The sequence below is a fragment of the Hypoxylon trugodes genome (genome assembly GCF_022578975.1).
Source record: "Hypoxylon trugodes strain CBS 135444 unplaced genomic scaffold F4822scaffold_5, whole genome shotgun sequence".
NCBI classification, from domain to species: Eukaryota; Fungi; Ascomycota; class Sordariomycetes; order Xylariales; family Hypoxylaceae; genus Hypoxylon; species Hypoxylon trugodes.
In genome coordinates, this window is record NW_026250020.1 from 1,810,969 (window position 1) to 1,836,749 (window position 25,781).

The window sequence follows — 25,781 nt, forward strand, 5'->3', positions numbered from 1 at the left end:
ACGGTGCAATCACCCACCAAAACTACGTTATACAAGCCTAAATTTTAGGCTTCAACCCACGGACTTCGTGACAAACGCCACGATCCCTCTTTGACCTTGAAAAATAAATAAAAATAAATCGAGGTCTGTGGACATATCATCTACAAGATGGTTATTGACACAGACTTGAAAATTTTCATTTCAAAAGATAGGACGAAGGTCTGTGAATACAACCTGGCCGTAGGTAGACACTATCAAGCTCTTTAGACGGCCTTACCCCTTTGTCCCCCATCACGAAGTAAGAGTAGAAACTCATTGCAATTAGCTATGGCCTAATATCGAGGCATCACATGGTCATTTTAGTGAGGTCCTATCTAGAAAATCTAAAAGTACCAAATTCTATACACAACCATAGAATGAACTCAGTCTAAATCTAATAGCCAAAAATGCATTTGGCTGACGAGGACGTAGTTGAAGGCATATTCATCCCAACTAGAAACCTCCTTTTCTCCTCTTTTGTTTTTTCTTCGGCCTCTCCTCTCTGCGACCGAAAGCACCAGTAACTGGTTGGGACATGGTCTGTATCGCGTCCGACATGATAGCCTGACTTTGCGAATACTGCTTGAGAGGTTGACTATGCTGGTTGTAGGAGTGGATATCAGGAACCGGCTGGGTTGCAGGCAGAGTTGGTTCCTGGGTCCCCTTAAAAAGCGTTTCAGCTCTTCGTCTTTTCCGGCTTTCGCGGGCCAGCTGCTTTGCTCTCTTTTGCATGGCCGGAGTAACTTCTCTGTTCCTATCCAGATCGAACACATAGTCCTCAGGATTGGCTCCGACTTTCCATTTGTCTAAAAGCGCCGTATTCTTTGCGGGTACAAAATTACCCGTGCCTGTATACGATCTTAGAAGAGTCATAGCGGGATCCTCTCCTTGGGGTTCTTCTGACTTTGACCTCTTGGAACTGGTAATAGATTCCCCCGACTGTGACATAGCGACACTCCCTGCCCGGCTTGCTTGTTGACTATCAATCGCCATATTATCTAAATCATGTAGAAGTAATTGTTGGCTTTCGTCTATATCCACTGGACGATGGACTAGTCCAAAGAGAGATAAATATGTATCGCAGGCCATTTGTCGAAATACTGTGTACCTTGCCTCTTGTATCCAATCCTGTGCCTCTCCGTTGATACTAGAACCGCTCGTCATTTCCAGGAGCATGGAATACATATCTTGTAATGAATTCGAGCATCTAGTGATCTGGCGCTGTGGTTGATCGAAACCTAATAACCGCACGTTTGGGTCGACATGTCTGAGTCGCTCTATTTGGATTCTCCATTCAGTGGAAAGATCTGTATCATTAGGCAGCCTTTCTTTCCCAATCATCTCAAAACTGCAATTCTGGTTAGCTTTTGATATTATGGAGAAAAAAAAAATAGAATTTCAGCTTACAGAGTCGTAGCAGGCATAATACCATTTTCAATAGCTTGTTGAACATTAACATGGACGTTGTCGAACGGATTGATTCCTGGCCTTCCCTCGTCTCGAAGCCCCATAGGCTCCTCTATCCGTCCACCGGTAATCGCGCAAAGGTGCTCGTAAAATATACCGATATCTCTCTGTATCGTCGGCCACTGTGGGAAAGCCCTAGGCCTCCTGGTGGTGGCTTGTAGGAGTCCATCATCATGACCGGTGATGTCATCTGGAATGACGAAGCGTGCAGACATGTGTTTTAAGAGCCTTCTCCTTTCCTTGGAGTAGTCCTTCGTCCGGGATGCTTTGCAACTGGGGCGACTTATTCGGTGTATAGGAAAAATAGAGGTAGACACACAGAGTGTAGAGAAGAGACACATATCTGTTGTGAGGGTAGCAAGCTGGTAAAATCGAACCTCTTGTTTGGCGAGGCTACGTGCAGATTGGGAGGGCGGGTTTGAAGGCCTCAAAGCAACCGGTGTAGGATGAAGACACATAGTCTGAACCCCTGAATCCACAGACGTATGTTGAAAAGCCTCTGTAGCAACACCCTCCCGGTGATAAGTGACCATGGAAGGATTGGTTTTTGACATGGCAACGAAGAAAAGGTCGATCTGTTTGTTACTGTTGGAATGTACGTGAACAAGAGATGTGGCTTGTGTGGGCGACCCAGGTCCCGGCGCGACGCTGAGTTTGAGGGCGTGGTCAAGACTATTCCTCAAATGAGATATCACCAGTACAATATTCCATTGCTTCTGTGGTTCTCCCCAATCTTCTACAGGTGCTGAATGTATCCTGACCACGAATAATTTCAACGCAGTTAGGACGAAGACGTATTGGCTGTTTTGTGGATTTCCATGCACGTCCAGAATACAATCTCGACCCCCTTCTCCTATAAAAGGCAAATTGGGTAGAAATGAGTCCTTAGTAAGATCGAGTAACTTTACTACTTTTGAATTGCACAAAAGCAATGTTGAGGATCGCACGAGCTGCGGGAAAGGGCCTTGTGATTCAAGGGTATCTGCATCTTCCTCAAATTCAGCTGTCTGCGATTCTTCTAATGAGCTTCTTGGACAGTCAACCCAGAGTAGTTTGTGCCATTGTGGCCCGCCCGTGCCTCTAGCGGGAAGATGGCGCAAGACACCTCTCTCAATTTGTCCACATTTGTCCAGTTTAGCCTTGGGTTTCCCTGATGACCTGGTTTTGAGATAGGCGATATCCCAAACACTCCAATATCCACATTCGTCGATGATTCCAAGTTGAGGCGGTCTTGATCTTACACCGGGGTTGAAAGATGCGTCTGAATGTGGATTTCCTCCAGTACGGTCAATTGGAATAGAGAGTAGCGGATTAGCTACAATACGAGTCGGTCTTCCTGCGCTATTACACTCCGAGAGGGTGGGGACTCTACGATATTCTGGCTTAAATATCCTAGTACCGGAGTCCCTCTGTACGACTACCCAGCGCGTTGGATCGTATCTTTTGAAATCGACCACGCATTTTAAACGGCGGATGGGCACTGCAACTTCCTCCTGGAAGAAAACTGATTCGTAGTCGTCCGCTACGCCTGAAACTTGGATGGACACGCTGTCATCGTCGTGCCATCGCCATTCTTCTGAACTTGGCTTCGTTAGGCAGAGGACATCATTCGCTTCACCAGTAGCAATTGCTAGTAAGGGGGCCCCAGACACTTTCTGCGTTTCACTCGTATCAGTTAGTTCGCCGATTGAGAAAAGAGATGAGTTCTGTGCTTCACCCTCTTGAAGCAGCATTGGTGAATGGGATGATCGTAGTTGGTCATGAAAACACTCATTTCCCAGGCGAGCTTCAGGATGAGCCTTTAGTAACCATTTTTGCTGATTCCGGTTCGTCTGGAATGAGCTGTGAACTGATGTACCTGGTGTTGGTACACTAGTAATACCAGTAGGTAGAAGCCATGTTTCGTAAGGGCCAAGCTCTTTAAGCACAGGAGCTTTGACGAAATGTTAGTGAATGAACGGGGAACCCTGTGAGGGAAATCGGATTTTTGAAGACGTACTACTCTGAGCGAAGTTTCTCGTGGATTTCCATCCGCGATCCTCCGCCTTGGTTACTCCATAAGATAAATGAGAAAGGCGTCCTGCGAGTCCGATGGAAGATTCAGTGATTTGACGGTCAGTCATTCGGAGAGCGAAGCTCGATAGATATTCTCTCAAATGTTAACCGTCCTTGATCGTACATAGCGAGGGCTTTAAAGAGCCAAAGAATGTGGACGAAGGACTAGAGAGTAGTACGACTACAATCCGTTTAAAAGAAGGTGTTCTTTGAGGTGATGTTCGAGGTCGATAATGCATCGAGGGATGAAGAGTCGAAAAAATGGTAGGAACCGATCTTACTGGGATAGGAAATTTAATTGGATCCCGAGAATTCGACAATGCATTATCTTATCGGATAATGCACCGTGTAACTTTCATCTTTACCAGTAGCAGCAGCTTCTTCTAACTGTGTTTCGCCTTCATAAGTTATATTAATTCTACTAATAATTTTATCAAATTTACACATTGGAAGGGCTATTTATACTGTTTGAAGAACTATAAGGAATATACATCCTAGTATTCCGTCGAAATTCACCGTTAATCGGATGATGGCTGTATAAGTACTTTAAATTGGATCATAGGTGGGGCCGTATCCGACAGGGCTAGTGGCGCTCGGCAACGAACATAAACATTTACCTACCAACACGCTGGTGTGACATGGGATTTTGTGCTCTTTCAACTAAATCCACAATTCAGTATCGAAGTTGTCGCATTACGATAGAACCTACGCATCATCGCGCCCTAACCAAAATAATCCGATACTCCAACCGAACTCGATTCGAAGGACCAAAATGGCTTCCGCATTTGAATCATCCCTATCGTCGAGCCTAAGCGGCCGACAAACGCTTTCCACGACAGCCCCCTCCATGGCTGATTCGCTCCCCAGCATCAACTTCGGCTTCGACGAACTGCGCGACCGTATGGCCAAATTCAGTGCGAGATTTGACGCTTTCATTGAGCAAGGGCGCAAACGTGTGCTAGAAGAGCGCAACCAATTTCGGATGAATATCGCTGAACTACAAGGTAAGAATACAGTTCCTCCTTCTATCTCCACAGACGGGGCATAGAGCTAATAGAAGTCGCGATAAAATAGAGGACCAGCGCATGAAGAAAAAGGACATGGAAATCCTACAACACAAAACAACCACCCACCAACAAATGATATCCAAAGAAGCCGCCGAGACCCGCGAAATGCAAGCAGCCATCGCCTCGCTAACCGAGCAACGAGACAAGAACAAAGCCACACGCGACACCCTCCAACAACAAATCGCCGAAACACAGAAAGAAATCGACGCGCGCTTAGCAGCTCAGAGAGCACACGCGCAGTACGTAGAATCGCAATCACGTTTCAACGTGCCAGAACTAGATTTCTGGATGCAGAACCTGTGTCTGAAGATTGAGGGCGCGGGACAGACGGATAGGCTAAGATTCGTGTACACGCATGTCGACGAACGTAATTGGGAGCGCGAGGCTTGGTTCGAGCTTAGCATGTCAGCGAAGGATTACGATGTGCGTCGGTGCAGGCCTAAGATTGAGAAGGAGAAGATTGATCGTGTGCTTGAGCGCGTTAATGAGACGAGGGATTTAGCGGTGTTGTTGAAGGGGATGAGGGAGCTTTTCGTAGAGGCTATGAAGTCTTAAGGAATTAAATTCCAGGCATTAATGCGATTTGGCCATGCTTATGACGAGATACGAATTTATAGGCGTTGGGAGTTTAATAACCGCGATGCCTTGATCGGTAGAATTAGGTTGAAGCATGGATGGTGGGGGTTAGATTTTTAATACTGGCCAATAAACAATTGGCTTCTCGCTTTTCTATATGAATACCTTACCCAGTAAACAATCTCTTTGATTCCCTTTAAAGTGACTAATGACTTATACGTGGATATAAAGTATCGCGGCTTCCCATCTTCATCTTGAGACAGTGGCAGGTGCGGTCAGCTGTGACCAATTATCGGCCTCAATTTTCGCCCCGCAACCCACGCGTCTCCTGCCAGTTACAACTTCTTTATCACACGAATTGACAACGGGGTCTTGATATAATTCTACGCAAAAAACATATATCTCGGCTTAATAGTCTCAGTGCATCATAATGCCGCCCGCCGGAACTCCGAGGGACGATACTGAAAAGCAGGCCGCGGCGCAGCAAGCCGTTGACATCCTGCATGAGATATCCACCATCCTCGTAAGTCTATCCAACAAACAAAACTAGTAAAACATCGAATCATCATCCGAATAATAAATTAATATAAACTCAATGGTGTATAGAACTGCCATCTCGACCGCCGCACACTATCAATCTGCATCTCCATGATCGAGAATGGCGTGAACCCAGAAGCTCTCGCGGTATGTTTGAAATTGCACCACACTTTCGAGGCGTCTCCGCATCCGTTATCCCCTGAGCTAAGGACTAACTTCAAATCTAGAACGTCGTCCAATTTCTGCGTAAGGAAGCACAAAAGGCGGAATTCGCACAAGAGACCGGTCGGTGAGAGATATAGCTCACTTGACCAGAGGAAGAAGCACGAGGCAATTCCAATGCATGTCGCATCTCCGTGGGCATAGGTCTAGGTACATGCAAGGTGTTTCGGAGTTTTTATATCAATTTATTCATTCTCACTACCAGCTACCTTTACACGAAGTGACCAAACAGATACCCCGAGCTAGCATATGAACATGCAATTATATATATAATAGTCCAAAATGATAATGCGTCACTTTTTTCTTTTCTTTTCAGTTACCCCAGTATGCCAAAGTATGTCTACGTAACCATAAAACATTCTTCCCGAACTTTTCGTCGGCGCCAGCTTGGTTAAGGATAAGAAACGCCCCGTCTTTATATCATGAGTATACCAATAGACCAATTTGCATGTTGAACCACCGTGTGACAGGTACCGCCATCCATTTACCTTTAATCCTCGCTGGTATTTCCCTTATGCTTTCGATGCTGTTCCTAAACGCCGTTTCATATATCATTCCTAAGCCAACCAACCAACCAATTTCTAATCCGTGTCATCTAACGGTGGCCAAGTAGTTCAAAATCATCCACATCATCCTCTCCTTCCTCTTCCTCTTCCTCGTCTTCAGAGGACGATACATATTCGCCATCAGAAGCATCCACCTCGTCGTCTTCGTCGTCATTGGATGCTATACTGCGAGGAATCCGGCTCCAAAATCCTAACATATCCTCCATCTCTTCCTCTTCAGCTTCCACAAGAGGATAACCCACCGGCGGATTCCAAGCCAGCGCCAAGTTCGCAGGCGGGGAAACCGAGCGGGCAAGTCTATCAGGGAAATCCGGTTCCATGATAGACTGGTTGTTTAGTGCCGACCGCGCGACGTTGGACGAATGTCGCCTTCTTATGTCACGGGGAGCTGTTCCGTCACTTGTCCCAGTACCTTCAGTAATTCCTGGGCCTCGCGAAGCCGATAACCCGGAATATTCCACTTCTCGTCCGATCAAGTCAGTCTCGATCGCTTCCTCGGACATGCCGAGTATCTGGAGTTGCGCAGTGTTATATGACGAACAAACACCACATTTCAGACCAAGCCAATGGTATTTGCATGAGCTCTTTGCTGAGCAATCATTACATAGGACTAATGCTCGTGTGTCTTGGAATTCGGGCGGCATTGGTTGGGTTTCGATGGCCATGTCTAGATTTCGAAATTGTAATTCCATATTCGCGAGACTCTTGTTGCATATCGGACATTTATATGCGACTTTCATATGCTCATCCAGACATTGTTGGTGGATACTGTGACCACATTTCATGAAGCATACAGGTTTGGGCGACGTGAACATATACTCGCCGCATATAGGGCAATCGCAATCCGTAGATCTCTCGATACATTTGTGGTCATTTTCTTGGCCTATGGCGATGCAGGCGCAACATGTCTGTTTCGTTTGGTTAATTAGGATAAATTGGATAAGCATGTTTGACCCTACCTTGCAATGGAAGAAGTCTTTGCCAATTCCTCTCCCTATTCTGCAAATACCACAGTCGTTACAATGGTAGACGGGCTTATCAGGGTCATCATTCCATAGTTTGCATATATTGCAGTAATATCGCGCAGCTGACGCACCGCAGGATACGCAAACATCACCAGCCTTCTGGGCAGTCCCACAGAACATGCATAACATGTTCCTCGTCTCTTTCCTGATCAAAATGTGGTCTTCTACCTTATCATGGCAGAACCGACAAGTATACCATTTATTGCATTGTGAGCATTGCAATTTGACGTTTCGCCTGTAATGTTCGCAGCCAAGAGGGCGGTATTCTGAATATTCACTGTATTCCACCTCTTCACCATTTTCTTTAAGCGGCGCAAACGTTGGCTGGATATCCTCGGCCGATAGATCGAATTCCTCGATGGGTCCGGTCTCGTCTAAGACATTCTGCCAAAATCTGAACGACTCCAATGGGCCTTGAGAGCGCCGTTGCTCCGTATTTGAAGGACTAGAAGGTGTAAGAGGTCGCTCAACCGGAACTACCCTTCTTGACTTGGTATATCCTTCTATTAACAGTTGGTGCATCTGTTGGGCCTTCTCGGGCGCGTCAAGATCCTGTGCTTGGATGGCGAATATCCGCTTCCTTAATACGCCCATTCCATCATCTTCAGGTAGGGATTTTCGTCGGTCTATCCTGGACGGAGAAAGGTTGGGCACGGATAATAGTCTTTCCGCCACTCCATTTAGGGTACTTGTAGACGTGGATCCATTGTGTTCATCGGGGTCTCGAGAGGTATTTTCGCGGATAGGCATGTCTAAAGATCGAGAGTTGGTATGATTCGTGGCATTAGATCGGTGGGCCATATCGCTAGGGGGTTGTGGATGTACAGAACTCCGTGACGAGGGAGACGATGGTATACTTCCATCTACTTCGTCATCCAGATACGAGTCTTCCTCCGTCTCCGAAATGGCATCCTCCTGACTTTCTTTAGACTCTTTGACAGGGGGTGATATAGGTTCGGATATTATAAAGTTAGCTGATGATCGCGAGAACCTCCGTGCCTGTCGTATGACCGGGTTCACTAGGAAGTCGGTGACCAGGGACGCCATGGGAAAGGGGACAGAGATTACGGTGAGATGTTAGGTGTGAAATCTGGTCATTGTTATTTCTCGTCGGGGGCAGTCGAGGATTTGAAAAAGAAAAAAAGGGAATAAGACTAATAATCCAAAGTCGAAGAAAAGGGTGAGAAAAGAAGATTCATTACTAAGAAATATCAAAAAGTCGGTCGTCAAGCCACAGCAACCACCGTCGCCTGTCGGTTGGATTACGCTAAATGATTTGGATTTGAATTGGGAAGGCAGTGACATCAGGTGGATCCTTGACCTTGATCGAAACATGGCATTAATAGTATTGAATCGATTTAAAGACTCCCTAATGCAGTAATAGTGGCATATGTACCCCGCTAACACCGGCCTAGTGTTATTCTGTGTGACCTGAGACAATTATTGATTTAGTATATTTTACGTATATGATGGCCTAAGTTAAGCCTGCATTTACATGTGAGATACAATTTGGGGTATAAAGATGCATAATTTAGTGTGTCTAGCCTAACCCCGGCAGCGGCTGATGGGATATCTTGGCATCTTGCACCCGAACCTTTTTTTCTCTCCCCTTTCAACGACTATGTACGGGATGTTACCTAAGAGAAGAAGATCATAGAGCTCAATCAACAATCTAGTCGTACGTATTAGTCAAACAAGTCACCAATATTTTACCTATTCGCGTTATACAAGGGAACTCATGACATCGAGCGCAACGTTAATTACGAGGAATTCAGAGATTATAACAAATTCATAGACTGTCGGAAGACACCACCATCTGAAACCACGGTACATACTCCGAGGGGCGCAACAATGTCCAAGTTGGAAATCATACACGCATACCGCCATTTATATCGCGGGCTACTTCATGCCGTCCAATTCTCTAAACCAGCTAGATATGTAGCACAAGACCGGTTAAGGACGGCATTTCGCGCGCAACAATTCGAGTTCGATCCTCGAAAAATAGCTAGGACGCTACGCTTTCTAGAGGCGGCTGCGAGAACTCGTGGCTTAGAACACAATATTCTCAAAAATCTTCTAATAACAGCCTCCCTCCGGCGCGGCCCCTCCAGGTCTTGGAAACCAATAAAAGAATCTGAGTAAGGGACTCCTTCTAACTAAATCTCTGGATTTGTTTCCCGCACAACTAACAAATTCCTAGCAAACCAACAAAACTCTTTGAGAAACACATTAAAAAATCGGCTTACGTACACTATGAGACAACCGTAGCTATGCTCAATGCATCTATGGGCTTATGCTTGCGATAAAATATGACCGACTACGGATGTAGAAATATCTAGGCAATGCATCAAGCGTGCAGATTCACGAACGCCTTGATTCCCCGGCTTCCCTACGCCAATCGGCAACAGGGTTCTATGTAGACTGTTCTGTTATGCTCGGTTCTATCACATTCTACTTAGACCCCTCTGCAACTTTCTGACGATCTCTTCGATTAATCCTATTGCCGGGGATTTACCACGTCGAACTTGTTATTTCACACCCATCTCTAAAATGGAGATGAGCTCTCCGCGCCAATCCCTATGTCACATTTATACGCACCCCTCACGAAATGCCCCCGGACTTGACGAAAACGTGGGTTGCGATCAATTTAGTACCATTTGTCGATGGGTTACATGCAGAAGCTTGAGTACTCCGAATTCAAGCAGGGGCATTACTCAGGTCCTCATCAAACAATTCAACGAAAAAGATACCATGAAGCCGTAAATGACCTCGACTCAAAGATTTTGGTTTTTTATGCTCTGTACGACCTACCTAGGTTGATCAAAAGAAGTTAGCCAGATAAGTCCGTCATAACACGGAGGAGATGTGTATCCGGATCTTTCGCGGATAGCAGCACATTCATCCAGGGGAGATCGACCCCAACTTGCCTGATACGTCAACCAACCATCTGCTAGATATTTTGAACCTGCAGATGGCACTCTACCAGGCGGAACAAAAAGGAAGCTTATCAGGGCGACAAAGTAATTAAGGTCACAATGGCTGGCCTAATACATATATAGGATAAAGAAAAATGCGTCGACGCTACGCATCATCGAAATTGATTTGCCTTACATTTTCAGTACGTATATTTTCGGTGAGGAGTTGTCTATTCTGCCACAAGTAGATGAATTTGTTCATCGTCTAATTGACTGCTGTATTTGAGGGGCAGTCTGCACTCGGCTGCGCAACTAGAAGATACCTAGGTATGATAAGCCTCGACTGCTGTAGATCTAGGCTCATCATAGGTATAGATGAAGACATTACTGATAAAGGTAGACAGGTCTAGACTGTAGCTATCTGTAACAAATCTTGGCCCCGAAAGAAAATGTCCATCCAATTGATGAACCAACGAACTCCATAGGAGATCGACATTCGCGCAATGGCTAGCCTATCGAATTACTTAGACGTACATACGTATCCATGTATATGTACGTAGGTAGGTACCTAGGTACGTATAGCGATTTAGCGATTGAGTTATTGGCAAAAGTTGGTGTTGGATTTTGAAGCAACCTTGGAACCTTACTGATTCAGGTAATAAGCGGGGCAACCAGATAGCTGTGCAACCTCCCAAATTCGAGACTGCTTGATCCACTAATTCCTGGTTGGTGACTTCAACAACGGTCCATTCTCAGTCGATTTCCCCTCCTCTAGCCGTCTCCAGGGCTTTTACCTGGGAAGAAACCAAGCTATGTACCCACATTATTGTTCCGTACATGTACGTAGTTGATGTTTCTTCTGTTTCTTCCCCCTCTAGCCCTTTAAATGCTCGCAACCTTCGAAACTTTCGCACCTTCGTCACAAGCCAGTTCAAGGATACCCCCCTAACGAAACCCCTGCTCGCCCCGACAAGCCTCCAATTCAAAGTTCTTGTTCTTCTTACCCAAGCCAAGCTTCCATCCATCCATCCATTCAAAATCAACCAACCTACAACCTCCTACAAACCCAAACCCCATCCACTTCCACACAAACTACTACTACTACTTCCTACTACCACCACGGCACTACCGCTTCTACCAAAGTTACCAAACCAACTACGTAACTTCCGGGGTCCAATGTCATTCTTTGTATGTACGCTCGAACAAACCCCGCAGAAAGGCAGACCTTGGACAAATCTTAGCATCCTTAAGGTCAATTGGCCCTGTTTGCAGTAGTAGAACAACCACTGTAAGCATATTATTGCTGTTGTGTGGATGAAATAATTCAACCCTCTTCTTTACATTTACATCAATTAATTAATTGACTACTACGACCTCTACCTACCTTCCACCTATCCGTCCATCCTCCTCCTCGCCTTCATCCTCATCTTCATCACTTGCCTCCTTGTAATTAATTCTTTCGAAACCCCGCATCGAATAAAAATTCCTTCCTCTCCCTCATCTCCCAAAATTCCGAAATCCATCGAGTCCTCTTAGTTCGGGATCTTGATGGCATATCTCTTGCTAGCAGGAGACGCTATTGTATCGCGACCACGCCGATGACTCTGGTCCTCATTACGAGGCCATTGTCTGAAGCTTCCCCCGCAATACAGCTTCTGCTGCTAGAAAACTGAGCCATGCCAGCTGAGTCCAATTATCAAGATGTCACCAGCTCCCAGATCCGGACTCGGACTCGGACCATGCCTCAGCTCAGCGGCGGAAGTGAGAAGCCACGAAGGTGGATAAAAAGATATCGGACAGAGACAGCCGCCAGTACCGCGAGTGTCTTGTCCACTGTCACTGCTTTTCCTCTCGACAGTGTGAAAACTCGTATGCAAACATACCCATATGCGGGTGCTCTAGATTGCGTACGAGTGACTTATAATTCGGAGGGTATTCGAGGCTTCTTTCGAGGTATGTAACTAAAGAGAAAAAGAAAAAGAAAAAAAGTACCGAGCGCACAAGTACATGCGGCAAGCTCGTGATCCTAGTCCAAATCCACAAACAAGCATCATAGCTAACGCCACCTTGCTTACATAGGTGTAACTGCTCCCTTAGCTAGTGTCACACTTGTACGAACGATTTCCTTCTCGATCTACCAACGCTCCAAATACGTTTATTCCGACTGGATGAAACAAAACCTCGGGTTCTGCCCCCTTGAACATGTTAATAAGAACGGCGCATATCCGAACCTTGGCACTATTGCTTGCTTCGGAGTTGCCGGGGCCACTGCCGGCTCCGGTATCACCTTCATTGCTTGTGAGGAACCTGAATACAATTAAAGTGCATTTTTGGTGAACGAATCGGAATTGACAAATGATACTAGGTCCATTCGAGTTAACAAAACTCAGCGCCCAAGTGTCGGTTCTTATGGCGAACCAGAAAAATGCGGATCCACAAAAACAAGCTATTGCTCTCAGTTACCACAATAAAGGAACTTTCAAAACCCTTGCCAACATCGTCAAGCATAGAGGCTTTTCCGGGATGTACACCGGACTAAATTTGCATCTATGTGAGATGACCCCCGACTTGTTTGGGATACCCCCACGCAATTGGCTAATACAGAATTATAGTGAGAGACACCCTTGGAACGGGAATTTACTTTGCTACGTATGAGAGCAGCAAACAGCTGTTGACGACCTTTAGCGGGAAGGATGCTCACAAGAACCCCATTGCCGTACTCGCCGCTGGAGCTCTCTGCGGTATAGTATCGTGGGCTTTAATATGTCTGTACCCTTCACGCCAGTTGTAGCAGTTGTGAGCTGACTCCCCTACCAGATCCGATTGATTCCGTGAAGAGTATCTATCAACGTAATGCGTTGATGTATTCCAAAGGTCAAAAGGTACCTGTTCCTAAAATCCAATTCTTCCGACGCGACATGTACCGCGGACTCGGTGTATCTATGGGGCGTTCTGCAGCTGTCAACGCTGTGTTTTTCTCGGCGTTTGAATTCCTGAAGAAACGGATCAACGCCATGAAAGAAATGGATTAGAACCCTAGGTCCTTACACGTATGGCGGTGGGTGAAGTAACAATTGTATACCATCATTTCGGTGCGCAAAGGAGCATTTGACGGAGGCGTTGGTAACGGGTCACGAACACCCTGGATTAGCATGGCACCCTGAAAAAAAGGCAGCCCGGTAACATTTTTGAGAAGGATAAATCTCAAGGCCCCGAGTCGGGAATTATAGCTGAAATAACAAGGTATATCGCTAGGGGAGCACACAAAATAGTTCTTTTACTAGGTGTAATCCAATAAATGCATTTTTACCCATACCACAGTAGAAATAGCTGCAATAATCTTCAAATCACATACTTTGCCAGAACATATAGCTTCAACGTCAGGCGGTTGAATACCTAGTATAAAAGTACAACGATGAACAACTATGGATGAAGTAGCATCATCGATTTCGTATTACCCTCGAAGTTTATCCTTCGTAAAACAACGCAGTCGATTCTCTCTAGTGTCCCGCACGAACGCCAAACTCCGAAAGATGCAACGTCCTTACCTTGACCTAGCGTGCCTAGGTGTGTATCATCATCAAAACCATCTACCCATCAATCATCAACCGTGCTCCCCCTTCAACTTAGTCACTCCGTAGCATGCTCTCAACGAGATCGCCAAGTGGACCCCAGAAATCTTTACCAGTAGCTAGGTTGTGCTCGTCGATGAATAGGACGTACTGCTTGAAGGATGTATTGAGGTGGGGTTCGAGACCCAATTCGCGGATTACGGGGTAATGGTGGCAGTATATATGAGCGTAGACACGATACATGCGCTTGAAAATCTGACGCACGAGCGCAGGGAAGGATTTCGGAAACGGAACACCGATGCGCGACGGGAGAATCGATTCATTGTCGATGCTAGATTGGACCCAGGACATCAATTGCTCGATATAAGCCGGGGCGGGCATTTTCGTTGGGCGGCGGTAGGTATCCCCGTCTTGCCATAGGTACTCGAATTCATCGGTGGCTTTCATCTCCGGACAGGATTGCGGGGAACAGAACTCGGTTATGGCGCCGTAGAGTAGGTTTACTTGGTTGTAGAAGTCGACCATGTTTACGGCGAGCCATTCGTTTTCGTCTTCGCCTTCGGGGAGCTTGACGACTTTTCGTAGGGACCCCCCGCCTAGTGTTGCTTCGGCGTATTGACGCAGTTGGTAGCTTGTGCTGCCGCCGTTTTTGCCGGGGCGCGAGCGGAATTGGTTGCGTGCGCGCTGGTTGCTAGGAGGAGGGGATGGGTTAGTGGGGGTGTTTGAAGGGGGTTGGAGAGGAGGGATGAGGGGAATAGCTTACACGGTGGTGACGAAGGAAGTCATTTTGTCCCCGATCTTTCGTAGGGGATTGGGACTGCTTGGGTGTTCTTGTTCTTCTGTTGACTGCGACATGATGCTTGTGTTAGCGGGGCAGATAACATGGTAAACGATTGACGTTGTTGTTCGGTGGTTAATATACCTATGCGAATTGACAATTACTAAATCTTAAATCTGATATGGAACGTGGCACAGTGTATCGTAACTGCGAGCAAAGATATTTGAGTGGGCTGAGTTACAAATAATAGTTTACACGGAGAGGTTTGATGATTGGGATTGATATAGAAGAATGATGGAATTGGGATGTTTTCCTTGGTTGCTATGTCGCGCACGGACCAATTTCCCATACCGAATGCCCGCGCTATCCCCACACCGATCTAGTACAGGGGTTGCCTGCAGGTATCCGTCTGGCTCGGCGGGTAGCTTCTATTTCTTTTTTTCTGACCTTCGAGCCTTCCTTTCGACTTCACAATTGTAAAAGAATGTTGCTGATTTAATAATCTTTAAACTTTCAGTACACCATTTTATTCTAAATAACATTACTCTAGTATTCTCAGTTCACTTCTGAACTAAATGTTTCGAGAAGATCCGAAATTTCCATTGTCGATTCGTACTAGTAACCCGTTTGTGTGATTGCGATTTATGAGTTACACCACAAGTTAATGCGGGTTTCTACTATAAACTTAGTACAACAGACGAGTACCTTAACTATACCAATATTTTTCAAAAATTCCCCCTTTTCATTATATCACCCCCTATAGTCGGGTTATCAACCGCCCGAATAGCTACGAGAACTACCTAGCTAGCCTTGGGGTTGAAGTAAACCCCGCAAATAGGATCCCCTAACGCTTCTCCAGGTTTTAGTGAACCGGGTAATTGGAATCTCCACCAAGGAGTGCAGTAGAGCTTCGGGGTTAGGTATAAGTTCCATTCATATAGCTAGCTGGTACTGCTGATATCTCGGTGAGTAATTAGTCTATTTATTGTAATTATTCTGGTTTTATGAGTATAGTTTACACATAAAATACAACCATGATATTACGATTCTTTACGCTCTTAGTAGCTGCCCTCGAGGGGGTCCAGGCTACATGCGGTATTGATAGACGTCAAGTAGTTCGATCTTTCAACCCTCACCGTAATGCTAGCTCAAATACCACACCGTTGCAAGTTGGCAATGGGAATTTCGCATTTGGAGTAGACGTTACGGGTCTACAAACGTTCAGTCCCTTCGCAACAATGTCGACATGGGGTTGGCATAACTTCAGTCTCCCAGATACACCTGGTCAGACATCAGTGAATGGTTGGTATATAAATCTCGTCATAGAATCCTAGACCTAATATGTTTCGCCTAGATTTCACCGGCTTAGATTGGTGGACACATGGTCGACTTGTTAATTATAACCAGCCAAACCCGGCGCAAAGCGAGATATCCAACTGGCTCATTCAAAACCCCCAACGAGTAAATTTGGCGACTATTGGCCTTTGGTTTGGTGAAGATGATATAGCCGAGGATGTGTTAGAAGACAAGTCCCAGAAGCTTGATCTTTGGACTGGCAAGATCTCGTCCTTTTTTACTTATAAAGGAGCCTCGGTCAAGGTTGAGACCTGGGCGGACTCCAGCTCGGATACAGTCGGCATTGCTATAGAATCGGAACTAATATCTACAGGATCTTTGGGTGTTTTCTTTGACTTCCCTTTTCCAACTCGGGATAAGTTTGGCGCACCTTTCGTTGGTGTCTTCAATGCTACAGACAAGCATGCTACGGTTCTTGAAAGTGGTGACAATAGAGCAACTATTCGACATGATATAGATGATACATCCTACTACACTTCCGCCGTGTGGGATGCGGATGCTGAGATATCGGGGCCGGTGAACGGAACTCACCGGTATACACTAAAGCCATCACAAGGACCGAACAGGATTGAGTTATCAGTCACTTTCTCTCCGACTTCGAACATAGACATACCATCCTTTAGCAGCACCGCCTCTTCATCTATAACATGGTGGGGATCATTCTGGCGATCTGGTGCATTTATTGATCTATCAGGTGTTAAGTCGCCCAATGCTACCGAGCTCCAACGAAGAACAATACTATCACAATATCTAACGGCCGTCAACTCTGCTTCCTCATATCCCCCACAAGGTGAGAGCCCTATTACTAAGACTACTATAAAGTTACTAATATATTCATAGAATCTGGTACGATCCATACACCTTTATATGTGAGCTTATGCTGATGATTTCAGGGTTGGTGAATAATGGGTGGTATGGCAAGTTTCATGTAAGTCCACAATTATTGACTAGCCAAGGCGAATTGAACGTTTTTTACTAATTCTTTCGTATAGCTTGAGATGATAGTATGGCATCTAGCTCACTTCGCCCGGTGGAATCACTTCCCACTCCTACGGCGCAGCGTTCCCAATACATATAGCCAGTACCTGGACTCATCAATAGAGCGAGCGAAACTCCAAGGCTACGACGGTGCTCGTTGGGGCAAGATGACCGATCCCACAGGAAGATCCGCTCCCGGCGAGATCAATTCCTTGCTTATCTGGCAACAACCTCATCCAATGTATTTCGCAGAGCTCGAATACCGATCTTATCCTACCAAAGACACTTTGAATTCATGGGATGAAATCCTCATCTCAAGCGCCGATTTCATGGCATCCTACGCCTTTTTCAACTCTTCAACAAAACACTACGACCTCGGCCCACCAATGTATCCCGCATCCGAGAACACAAGCCCCAATGCCACCATCAACCCCGCTTTCGAGCTCGCATACTGGCGTTTCGGCCTCGACATTGCTATCACCTGGAAACAGCGACAGAATCTCAGTATACCCCCAAAATGGGTCGAAGTCCGCAATAATCTAGCTCCGCTACCAACTGCTGATGATGCGTTTGCGATATACGAGGGTATACCGAATATGTGGCAGAACACCACGATACAAGACCATCCAGCTATGTCCGCCATCTTCGGTCTTCTTCCCCCGCCGAGTAGTGGGACGCCGCTTAATATGACGGTTGTTAGGAATACGGCGGATAAGATCCGTGATCTGTGGGATTTGGGGGATTGTTGGGGTTGGGATTTTCCGATGTTGGCTAGTAAGTTCAATCACCCGTGTTAAGATCGCTTTATAAGGAATAGTTGTGTACTAAGTGATATAGTGAACTCGTTACGCCTTGGGGATATCGACCAGGCAGTAACGTATCTTTTACACCCATTGTTCGAATTCGATGATGCTGGATATCCGGTTGGCGGATCGCGCGTGCCGACGCCTTATTTCCCGGGCTCGAGCTCGTTTCTCTTGGCTATGGCTATGATGGCTGGAGGGTGGGATGGTGAGCCTGGGACGCACTTCCCCGAGGGATGGGATGTTCGGGTCGAAGGATTTGTGCCGGGTTTATAGTAGCAGCCGATAGGTGTATGAGTTTGTATTTAGCAATAGCTGTGATATAAATACGCATTCTGATTAGACCACTATTTTGATGGCTATATCTTTATCAGTAGAGATGAAACTTGAAGCAGGTTTATATTCGCTCCATTTTAAATGGGTTAGGAGACTATAAGCGAGTTCTTAGTATTGGGAGGGCCTCATCACGAGGCTAGTGTATTCATCTCCTGAATTTAGGAGCATTGAGTTGGCGACCCTTGAGAGACAAATGCATGGAATATCCATTGTGCTTCGAAGTAGATCCGGCTACCAACATCAATGCTCGTATGGCGTTTGAACGCCAGCAGACTTCTCTAGTCCTCGAATTTACTAGTAAGGCTGAGGCTAATGGGGAGACATTTCACAATATTCTGTCCCTTAATCCATCGCAGGTATAACACCTCCCTCGTGTGGCATATTCTTTTGAACCCCCTCCGGAATAGCCCGTGACAGGTCCTTTGTTCTATCCTCTCTCCCCTAGAGTAGGATCTCTCCCAAGTTTTCGCCTTCAAACCCGAGTGTAGCAAGCTTCTTCAGCTTAGCCTTCTCCTTGGCTTTTTCAGCCGCTCTCCGTTCCTTCGCTAGCTTCTCTACCACGCTAAATTCGGCTTTCTCGAAGCCGGGAGGTGTCTCGTCGTCCTTGTCGAGGTCGATTTCGCCAAGAAGGAGCACGTTCTCGCCTCGAACTAGGAAGATGCCATGGGATTGGTCGGCATATAAACCCTTCGGCTGGGGATCTGAGGGGTCGGATGTGGTAGCATATATTCGTTCGATGGTGGACTGGAGGACTAGGTTCGCTAGAAAGATGCGTTAATAACAAAAAAGAAGAGAGGTAAGGGGAGGGCAAGACAAGACATACCGAATTGATCCCAACTTCGCAGTACACCAGTCAATTTTCTACCATCTCGTAGGCATACTAGAAGCTTTTCTATACCTAGTGATTAGCAAAGCGACTTAAAAAAGTACAGGCCACCTTCAATTGGCCGCATCATGAGGCTTACTATCGGTTAGGTCGAGTAATTGGGCAGCCGTGGTGAACATTTGCGGGGGAAGTTGCTGAGGCTGTGGAGGAGGGGCACCCCGTCCCAATCCCTGTGGCATAGGGCCACCGGCTGGTTGGGCAGGGCCGGGTTGGGGGGGCAGATCGTGTATCGAAAGGTTCTCCATCATATCATCTGTCTAATGTCGTCGTCGATGTTGGGACTATACCAATCCATAGAGAAGTGGGGGAGGACAATTAAAAAAGTTCGTATTGTAGCCGATGTTTGCGAGTTCCCTACTGTGGCGTGTATGTAAGGAAATTCGGCGTAGCGATACGTTGATATGTTTTTTTAATCATCCGCGGTTGACATGGATAGGTTTCTTTTTTATCGCAAACGAGATCGGTTGGTTATTTTCTATGGGGGTGACGTCGAGCCGCACATTTTTGAAGAAGCTTGCTGTGACTAACATTACCGCGCTAATGTGCTTATGTAAGCTTGCTGCCCAATAGCAGTACGTATGTACTCTACCAGTAGCACTCGCTAAGAAGGCATCGCTTCAACCACAATTGACAATCGATGGATTCGAGATGGGCAGTTTAACTCTACAACCAATGCATTGAGACCAGATTAAAAGGAATTAAACATCTTGCTATTCACCACGTCTTTAATTATAAATTGAGCTAGCACGGTGTATTTAATATTCTAGACACTAACTAAATGTGGAACTCAGATCGTATCGTATAATGAACTTCAGGGTCCAACTAAGAAACTAAAAATACCTATAATCAATTCAGTTACGGAGTAACTACCCCAGACAATATATCTATACCTGCCTCGCTTCTCTCTCGACACTACGAAACTCTCCTATGCGAGGAAGTAGCCAGTCAGAAGAAAGGCAATTGTCATCATTAGATCTGATAAGGAGGCAGTTGCGAAACTGTTCGCATTCGCGATGGAGCTTGGCAGGCGTTACCGGATCTGGGAAACTGGCCTAGGTTGGACAGGGATTCTCCTCTGTTCTTGCCGAAGATCCTTGCCCGCGCATGTGACGGTCGGGCGTACTGTTGGTACAACCCGAACCTCTGGACCTCTCTGGACCTCTCGCTGCACTCTGCTCCTTTTTTTGCGGGGACTCGTTTCTTCTTTTGGATGCAGCTTCGTGACCCGCGGAATCTGATGTCAACACATCTTCGGACTTCTCTCTAGAATTGGGTTAAAAACGAAAGAGAGGGATGATTTATTTAATTCTTTAGTTTCTTCCGTGTCTTATTCTTCTTTGTTAGATGTCCCAATATCTCCCCAATAATTCCAATTGAGTTGTGAAGAGACCCTTCGATTATTGATTGTAAGACACATCGACATCATGCCGGGCTCCTCACGAATGCCCATCAGCTTGCGCGAGACGTATAACAGCGTTAAGCGATCTCGGCCAGTCGTCAATCCTCAACAATTCCTTAATCTTGACCTGTAAGTGTCTCTGAGAAACATATATAACTCTCTTAATTCCTGTGGATGTGATGTTTCTTGATCTGTTACCCAGCAAATTAGATGGAGCAATTCAATGTCATCATTGAATATACAAAGTAACTAATTACCTGTTCCTATTTAGAGTCCGAAATATCGTCTTTTTCTTCTTTGTACTACGCATAGTCCGCCGAACGTTTTGGAAACTAAGAGGCCGAGGCATCATCGGAACCATCGTAGAAATATACCATGACGTACGACGCGTACTATACGGCTACTTCCTCCGAGCGCCGGGCGTTCGGACGAAGGTTCGGAAACAAATCAACGAGTCCTTAGCGAAAGTACAAGCGAAGATGATACCTGCCGAAGGTACGCGAAATTTAACCCTGCCGAAAGAGGGTTGGACCGATGATGCGTTACGGACGGAGCTCGAGACATTGGCAAACATGGACCACACTAGATGGGAAGACGGCTACGTATCGGGTGCGGTATACCATGGAGAAGAAGACCTGCTTAAGCTACAAACCGAAGCCTATGGCAAGTTCACCGTTGCGAACCCGATACATCCGGACGTCTTCCCTGGTGTGCGAAAAATGGAAGCCGAGGTTGTCGCCATGGTCCTCTCTCTGTTCCACGCCCCGCCGACCGCTGCTGGTGTCTGTACCAGTGGAGGTACCGAGAGTATTCTTATGGCGTGCTACAGCGCGCGGCAGAAGGCATATGTAGAGCGTGGTGTAACGGAACCGGAGATGTAAGTCACATACCCTGTCCGGCCTGCATCCAGGCTGCTAACCTGGCGATATTAGGATTCTCCCGGACACTGCACACACAGCCTTCCGAAAGGCCGGTGATTACTTCAAGATCAAGGTCCACCTAGTGCCTTGCCCCGCCCCAGCCTACCAAGTCGACATCCACCGAGTCTCTCGCCTCATTAACTCCAACACCATCCTCCTCGTCGGCTCCGCGCCCAACTTCCCCCATGGCATTATGGATGATATCTCTGCCCTCTCTAAGCTCGCCGTAAAGCGCCGTCTTCCACTACACGTCGATTGCTGTCTAGGCTCGTTCCTCGTCCCACTACTCGAGAAAGCCGGCTTCGAAACCGAACCTTTCGACTTCCGCCTCAAGGGTGTTACGTCTATCTCTTGCGACACACATAAGTATGGATTCGCCCCCAAGGGCAACTCCACAGTGCTCTACCGCAGTCAGGACTACCGCACATACCAATACTTCGTCTCGCCCGACTGGTCCGGCGGTGTCTACGCATCCCCCGGTATTGCTGGCTCCCGTCCCGGCGCCCTCATCGCCGGATGCTGGGCTAGCATGATGCGCGTTGGTGAGGCCGGATACATTGACGCATGTGTCAAGATCGTCGGTTGCGCGAAGAAGATCACAGAACACGTCGCTTCCTCCCCCGTCCTCAGCGCCGAACTCGACATTATCGGCCGTCCCTTAGTCTCTGTCGTCGCCTTCTCCGCGCGGAATCTAGATATCTACGACATCGCCGACGGCATGAATGCCAAGGGCTGGCATCTCAACGCCCTCCAAAATCCCCCCGCCATGCACGTCGCAGTAACACTTCCGATTACCAAGATCTGGGAACGTCTGGTGGCGGATCTAGAAGCCGTGATTGAAGCCGAGAGGGAGAAGGAACGTGTTCGTGCGGTGGAGGGTAAGGGGCCTAAGGGTAAGGCAACTGGTGATACCGCGGCGTTGTATGGTGTTGCGGGGAGCTTGCCAAATAAAGCCGTTGTCGTCGATCTTGCGACGGGATTCTTGGATTTGATGTATAAAGCGTAAGAACTCAGATCGAATTGGCGGAGTGGAGTGGATAAAATTGTTTCATATCAAGGTGTTATGCTAGTGCGATGTGTTTTAGGAGTTGTGCGAAAAAGGGGTTAGGAGGACTAAGGGGAGGGCGTCGGCAACCTTTTGCGGTGGGGTTGGTCGATTGCTCATTTTCTTAGGTACGCAACGCATGACTTGCAAAGCTACTAGGCATATAAGGTATAATAGTGTATGTTAGGGATGGATGGAAGATGGTAGGGACGTAGGTAGGTGTGGATGGGGTTTCGTCAGTCTTTTCGAAAAGATGGATTGTTGTACATATAGGTTATAAATAAGGCAAGGCGAGAAAGGGATGAAAAACACTAAGGTGCTTATTATTACAAAATCCGTAATGGGCGGCATCGCGTATATGTAAAATGTAAATAGCACGGGACTTAAAGGATATATATGTGGATGGTATAAAGTCTCCAATCAATGCTGTTAAGGTTATACATATGTACATATTAGAGAAACCTGTTGCGCAAATGAGGATGTTGTTCAATGCTTTGCTTTTTATACACCATGCCTTGAGAGAGATGCTGAGCATTCAATTCCTGCTCCCCGTTTCTCCCTTCCCTGGTTCCATCCTGCGCCGTTGAAAATCATATAGAACATGGAAACGAAAACGGACGGAAAGCGCCCAACTAAGGAGGAAAAAACAAGCCACCACAACCCATGAATCCCAATTGTTTTATCGTCCCATGACATGCCCTGGTTCGACGTGATCTCCTGTCTCATTTCTCTCTAACGAGCAAAATGACCCTATCCTAAAGACCTCGAATTCCTAGATAGGATCTATGTTATAATAAACATAATGTTCAAAGCTCGGCCCCTGCGTCTTCTACGCGAGCGAAGCGTCCACTTTCTTGGGTGATCATGGACTCGGCATCGCCGACTTGCTTCCGCTCCGAGACCTCGAAGTTCTTAAGTCGTTTCTGCATCATTCTCTTATGCGGCATCGTCAATCCTTGGGATGATGTCCAGTCCCTCATGACTGCTGATTGCTATTGAAGGGGCTCCGATGAGCTCGACAAGCGGTTTAGGTGTAAGTACACGTCTGTTCCATACCTATGTCCCAAGTTAGTATCATTATAATCTGCAATTGGGATGGGAAAGCCCGCTTACCCTTCCATGCTAATCAGCTTTAGATCGCCGCCGAAATAACGAGCATACAGTCTTGATATCGGAAGACCATAGCCGAAGCCCGCCATTGGTGCCTTGAAATCGCTTTTATCAAAATCAGGGTCAAGATTCGGGGTTCGGTCTACAGTTGTGTACATATATGTCCACACCAACGGGATGGCACTTCGCGGGATTCCACCGCCCTCGTCGCTAATCTTGATGGTGATGTCTTCCCTCCCCTCGGCAACAATTACTTTTGTCACTGGGAATTCCTGCTTGTCCTGGCCGTGCGTTTCGACGACGGCTCTTAGGGAATTTTTCAAGGTTTCGAACAACATATGCGACAAGTGGCCCGGTACATACATGAAGTTTAGATCAGGGTTGCAGACAAGTTGAATCTTGGGCGCTTCAAAAAGTCCATAATGGTCCTCGCAGACAAACCGAGCATTCTCGATAGCCTCTTGCGCTAGATCCCGGACGTTGGTCTTTGTACAGATAATACCAACATAAGTAGGGTCCCGGTGGTGACTTTGATCAGTTAAGGCGATGTGTTGTCCTATAAGCATACGGATACCTATCCGAGACATATAGAAACGGTCCAAGAAGGACTGGATATTGTTGTCGATTTGCATCCGTTGCCTCTTCCGCTTGTACTCTAGAATACCTTGGGCCATCGTCGTGACAACACCATCGTGCCTCCTCTTGATCTTGTGCAACGTTTGCGCGAATTTCGAGTTGTATGCTTGTAACTCCGGCGGCCAATCACCATTATCATCCACCATAGCGAAGTACCGTCTCATAGCCTGAAACTTTTTGCCGTTGCCTAAGCCTATTTGTGTCGGCGGCGCCGAGGCATATTGGCCTTCACGTATACTCGGGTTGGGAGTGGCCTCTGAGAGCATAGACCCTCGGCCATTATTGAATTTGCCTGGATTTAGGAGTCGATCTTTCACATCCCTTGATAGCTCGGGTCGTCCTAGATTGATGATCTCCTTTATCACATGTCAGATGACTCACACTAAGGGCGTAGCAAGGAAGTCGGGGAGCATACCTCGAACGACTGCGCGTACCAATCCTGAACCCTCCTAACCGACGGCATTTCACTTAGTCCATCTGGCAGGCTGGTGAGTTCCTGCACTCGATGCGCAAGACGAATTGGGAGCTCTTCGGCGAGGAATTGGGAGGCGCGAAATAGGGTTCCTAACCCGGAAGATCAATGAGTCAGCAACATGAAAAAAGGATTTAGATAGGAAGAAAGAAAGACAGGGGAAAAGGAAAATTCAACATACCTACTGATGGCCTCTCGCCGAATTGAACCATTTGCCTTAGACTTACTCCTGTAGCAGGGAAGTTGGAGTAATGGCGGATGGTGTCCATCAACCTCTCGGTTGCCTTCCACGACATGTTGGGCGAAATTCGTCTAACTAGCGGGGAGCTCGATAGGTGGGTAATTCAGTGCAACCTGAAGATGTGTATGATCTCAGGCACAAAGAAGAAATTCAGGCCATGGGACGCGAATTGGATATGCGGAAATGTGAAGTATGAGTAATAGCACGAGACCAGACCCAGACCAAATCAAAGGACCACCCCGCGGGAATTAAGATGACGTTCGACTAGGTACTCAATAGTTAGGGGACCTCTCCCGTAGCTAAAGTGCCGAGGCTCTAAAAGAACAAGTGCCTGATAACTCGGGTTTCCGTATCCGGCAACGCAACCTCGACGTCCAAGAGCGAGATAAGTATAATCTAAATATGCAGAAGTTAAGAATGGGAGAAACAGCAACGACAACGATGGCGACAACAACAAAAAGTAGTCATCTTTAGGATTTTCGGTAGCGGATTGAAGGATGACATTTGGGAAAGCCGAAAATCATAAGACAGTGGGAATAATGGGAGTGGGAGCGGGATTGGGGCGTTGAATAATTTGGAGAACAATCCCCGGTACGCACTAACAAAGTTTACAAAGCCGTCATTGGTTCATTTTATTATGGGGGCGCGGAGACATGGGAAAGTCGCACAGCTCCGCCAGCTGTTTCCCATTACAACTTTTTGAACTTTACCGAAACCATGCGAGTACAGCCGAGGAGGACTTGATCGTTGGCAGCTCTAGACCAATTTTTGGCGGCTGACAATAGAAACCTTAATATTGTT

General features: G+C 46.8%; 11 protein-coding genes across 11 annotated transcripts; 6 read left to right on the top strand and 5 right to left on the bottom strand.

Annotated features, from left to right (window-relative positions):
* Nucleotides 1–190: 190 nt before the first annotated feature.
* On the bottom strand, nucleotides 191–3,803 carry F4822DRAFT_253923 (uncharacterized protein). The gene is made up of 3 exons (XM_051454492.1): nucleotides 3,485–3,803; nucleotides 1,426–3,418; nucleotides 191–1,366 (listed from the first exon to the last, which is right to left on the bottom strand). The coding sequence occupies exons 1-3, from the start codon at nucleotides 3,606–3,608 to the stop codon at nucleotides 472–474; spliced, it is 3,012 nt and encodes a 1,003-aa protein (XP_051314490.1). The 5' UTR covers nucleotides 3,609–3,803; the 3' UTR covers nucleotides 191–471.
* Nucleotides 3,804–3,937: 134 nt separating this feature from the next.
* On the top strand, nucleotides 3,938–5,361 carry F4822DRAFT_403639 (chromosome segregation protein Spc25-domain-containing protein). The gene is made up of 2 exons (XM_051458141.1): nucleotides 3,938–4,544; nucleotides 4,615–5,361. The coding sequence occupies exons 1-2, from the start codon at nucleotides 4,313–4,315 to the stop codon at nucleotides 5,160–5,162; spliced, it is 780 nt and encodes a 259-aa protein (XP_051314491.1). The 5' UTR covers nucleotides 3,938–4,312; the 3' UTR covers nucleotides 5,163–5,361.
* F4822DRAFT_403641 (mitotic-spindle organizing gamma-tubulin ring associated-domain-containing protein) lies at nucleotides 5,356–6,623 on the top strand. The gene is made up of 3 exons (XM_051458142.1): nucleotides 5,356–5,706; nucleotides 5,790–5,867; nucleotides 5,948–6,623. The coding sequence occupies exons 1-3, from the start codon at nucleotides 5,614–5,616 to the stop codon at nucleotides 6,011–6,013; spliced, it is 237 nt and encodes a 78-aa protein (XP_051314492.1). The 5' UTR covers nucleotides 5,356–5,613; the 3' UTR covers nucleotides 6,014–6,623.
* F4822DRAFT_253942 (zf-CHY-domain-containing protein) lies at nucleotides 6,113–8,821 on the bottom strand. The gene is made up of 2 exons (XM_051454493.1): nucleotides 7,468–8,821; nucleotides 6,113–7,416 (listed from the first exon to the last, which is right to left on the bottom strand). The coding sequence occupies exons 1-2, from the start codon at nucleotides 8,578–8,580 to the stop codon at nucleotides 6,538–6,540; spliced, it is 1,992 nt and encodes a 663-aa protein (XP_051314493.1). The 5' UTR covers nucleotides 8,581–8,821; the 3' UTR covers nucleotides 6,113–6,537.
* Nucleotides 8,822–9,122: 301 nt separating this feature from the next.
* F4822DRAFT_254055 (DUF1763-domain-containing protein) lies at nucleotides 9,123–9,961 on the top strand. The gene is made up of 3 exons (XM_051454494.1): nucleotides 9,123–9,211; nucleotides 9,329–9,671; nucleotides 9,734–9,961. The coding sequence occupies exons 2-3, from the start codon at nucleotides 9,385–9,387 to the stop codon at nucleotides 9,837–9,839; spliced, it is 393 nt and encodes a 130-aa protein (XP_051314494.1). The 5' UTR covers nucleotides 9,123–9,211; nucleotides 9,329–9,384; the 3' UTR covers nucleotides 9,840–9,961.
* A 2,226-nt stretch (nucleotides 9,962–12,187) lies between these two features.
* Nucleotides 12,188–13,239, top strand: F4822DRAFT_429337 (mitochondrial carrier; the record flags this gene model as incomplete). The annotated part of the gene is made up of 4 exons (XM_051461075.1): nucleotides 12,188–12,401; nucleotides 12,528–12,746; nucleotides 12,814–12,999; nucleotides 13,061–13,239. The coding sequence occupies 4 exons, from the start codon at nucleotides 12,188–12,190 to the stop codon at nucleotides 13,237–13,239; spliced, it is 798 nt and encodes a 265-aa protein (XP_051314495.1).
* Nucleotides 13,240–13,776: 537 nt separating this feature from the next.
* F4822DRAFT_403650 (putative maintenance of ploidy protein mob1) lies at nucleotides 13,777–15,069 on the bottom strand (the record flags this gene model as incomplete). Its single annotated transcript, XM_051458143.1, has 3 exons — nucleotides 14,943–15,069; nucleotides 14,784–14,866; nucleotides 13,777–14,711 (listed from the first exon to the last, which is right to left on the bottom strand). Coding segments are annotated over exons 2-3 (656 nt in total), but the record flags the coding sequence as incomplete, so codon positions are not given.
* A 682-nt stretch (nucleotides 15,070–15,751) lies between these two features.
* On the top strand, nucleotides 15,752–18,285 carry F4822DRAFT_403652 (Six-hairpin glycosidase-like protein). The gene is made up of 6 exons (XM_051458144.1): nucleotides 15,752–16,100; nucleotides 16,153–16,944; nucleotides 16,995–17,000; nucleotides 17,048–17,082; nucleotides 17,147–17,906; nucleotides 17,970–18,285. Exons 1-6 carry the CDS (start codon nucleotides 15,833–15,835, stop codon nucleotides 18,209–18,211), a joined length of 2,103 nt encoding a protein of 700 aa, XP_051314497.1. The 5' UTR covers nucleotides 15,752–15,832; the 3' UTR covers nucleotides 18,212–18,285.
* F4822DRAFT_403655 (Sm-like ribonucleoprotein) lies at nucleotides 18,254–19,640 on the bottom strand. Its single transcript, XM_051458145.1, has 3 exons — nucleotides 19,237–19,640; nucleotides 19,095–19,163; nucleotides 18,254–19,032 (listed from the first exon to the last, which is right to left on the bottom strand). The coding sequence occupies exons 1-3, from the start codon at nucleotides 19,403–19,405 to the stop codon at nucleotides 18,713–18,715; spliced, it is 558 nt and encodes a 185-aa protein (XP_051314498.1). The 5' UTR covers nucleotides 19,406–19,640; the 3' UTR covers nucleotides 18,254–18,712.
* A 697-nt stretch (nucleotides 19,641–20,337) lies between these two features.
* Nucleotides 20,338–23,056, top strand: F4822DRAFT_254349 (PLP-dependent transferase). The gene is made up of 3 exons (XM_051454495.1): nucleotides 20,338–20,685; nucleotides 20,828–21,433; nucleotides 21,489–23,056. Exons 1-3 carry the CDS (start codon nucleotides 20,582–20,584, stop codon nucleotides 22,480–22,482), a joined length of 1,704 nt encoding a protein of 567 aa, XP_051314499.1. The 5' UTR covers nucleotides 20,338–20,581; the 3' UTR covers nucleotides 22,483–23,056.
* Nucleotides 22,913–25,572, bottom strand: F4822DRAFT_403658 (mitochondrial branched-chain alpha-ketoacid dehydrogenase kinase-domain-containing protein). Its single transcript, XM_051458146.1, has 4 exons — nucleotides 24,921–25,572; nucleotides 24,683–24,831; nucleotides 23,635–24,623; nucleotides 22,913–23,577 (listed from the first exon to the last, which is right to left on the bottom strand). The coding sequence occupies exons 1-4, from the start codon at nucleotides 25,033–25,035 to the stop codon at nucleotides 23,514–23,516; spliced, it is 1,317 nt and encodes a 438-aa protein (XP_051314500.1). The 5' UTR covers nucleotides 25,036–25,572; the 3' UTR covers nucleotides 22,913–23,513.
* Nucleotides 25,573–25,781: the final 209 nt, after the last annotated feature.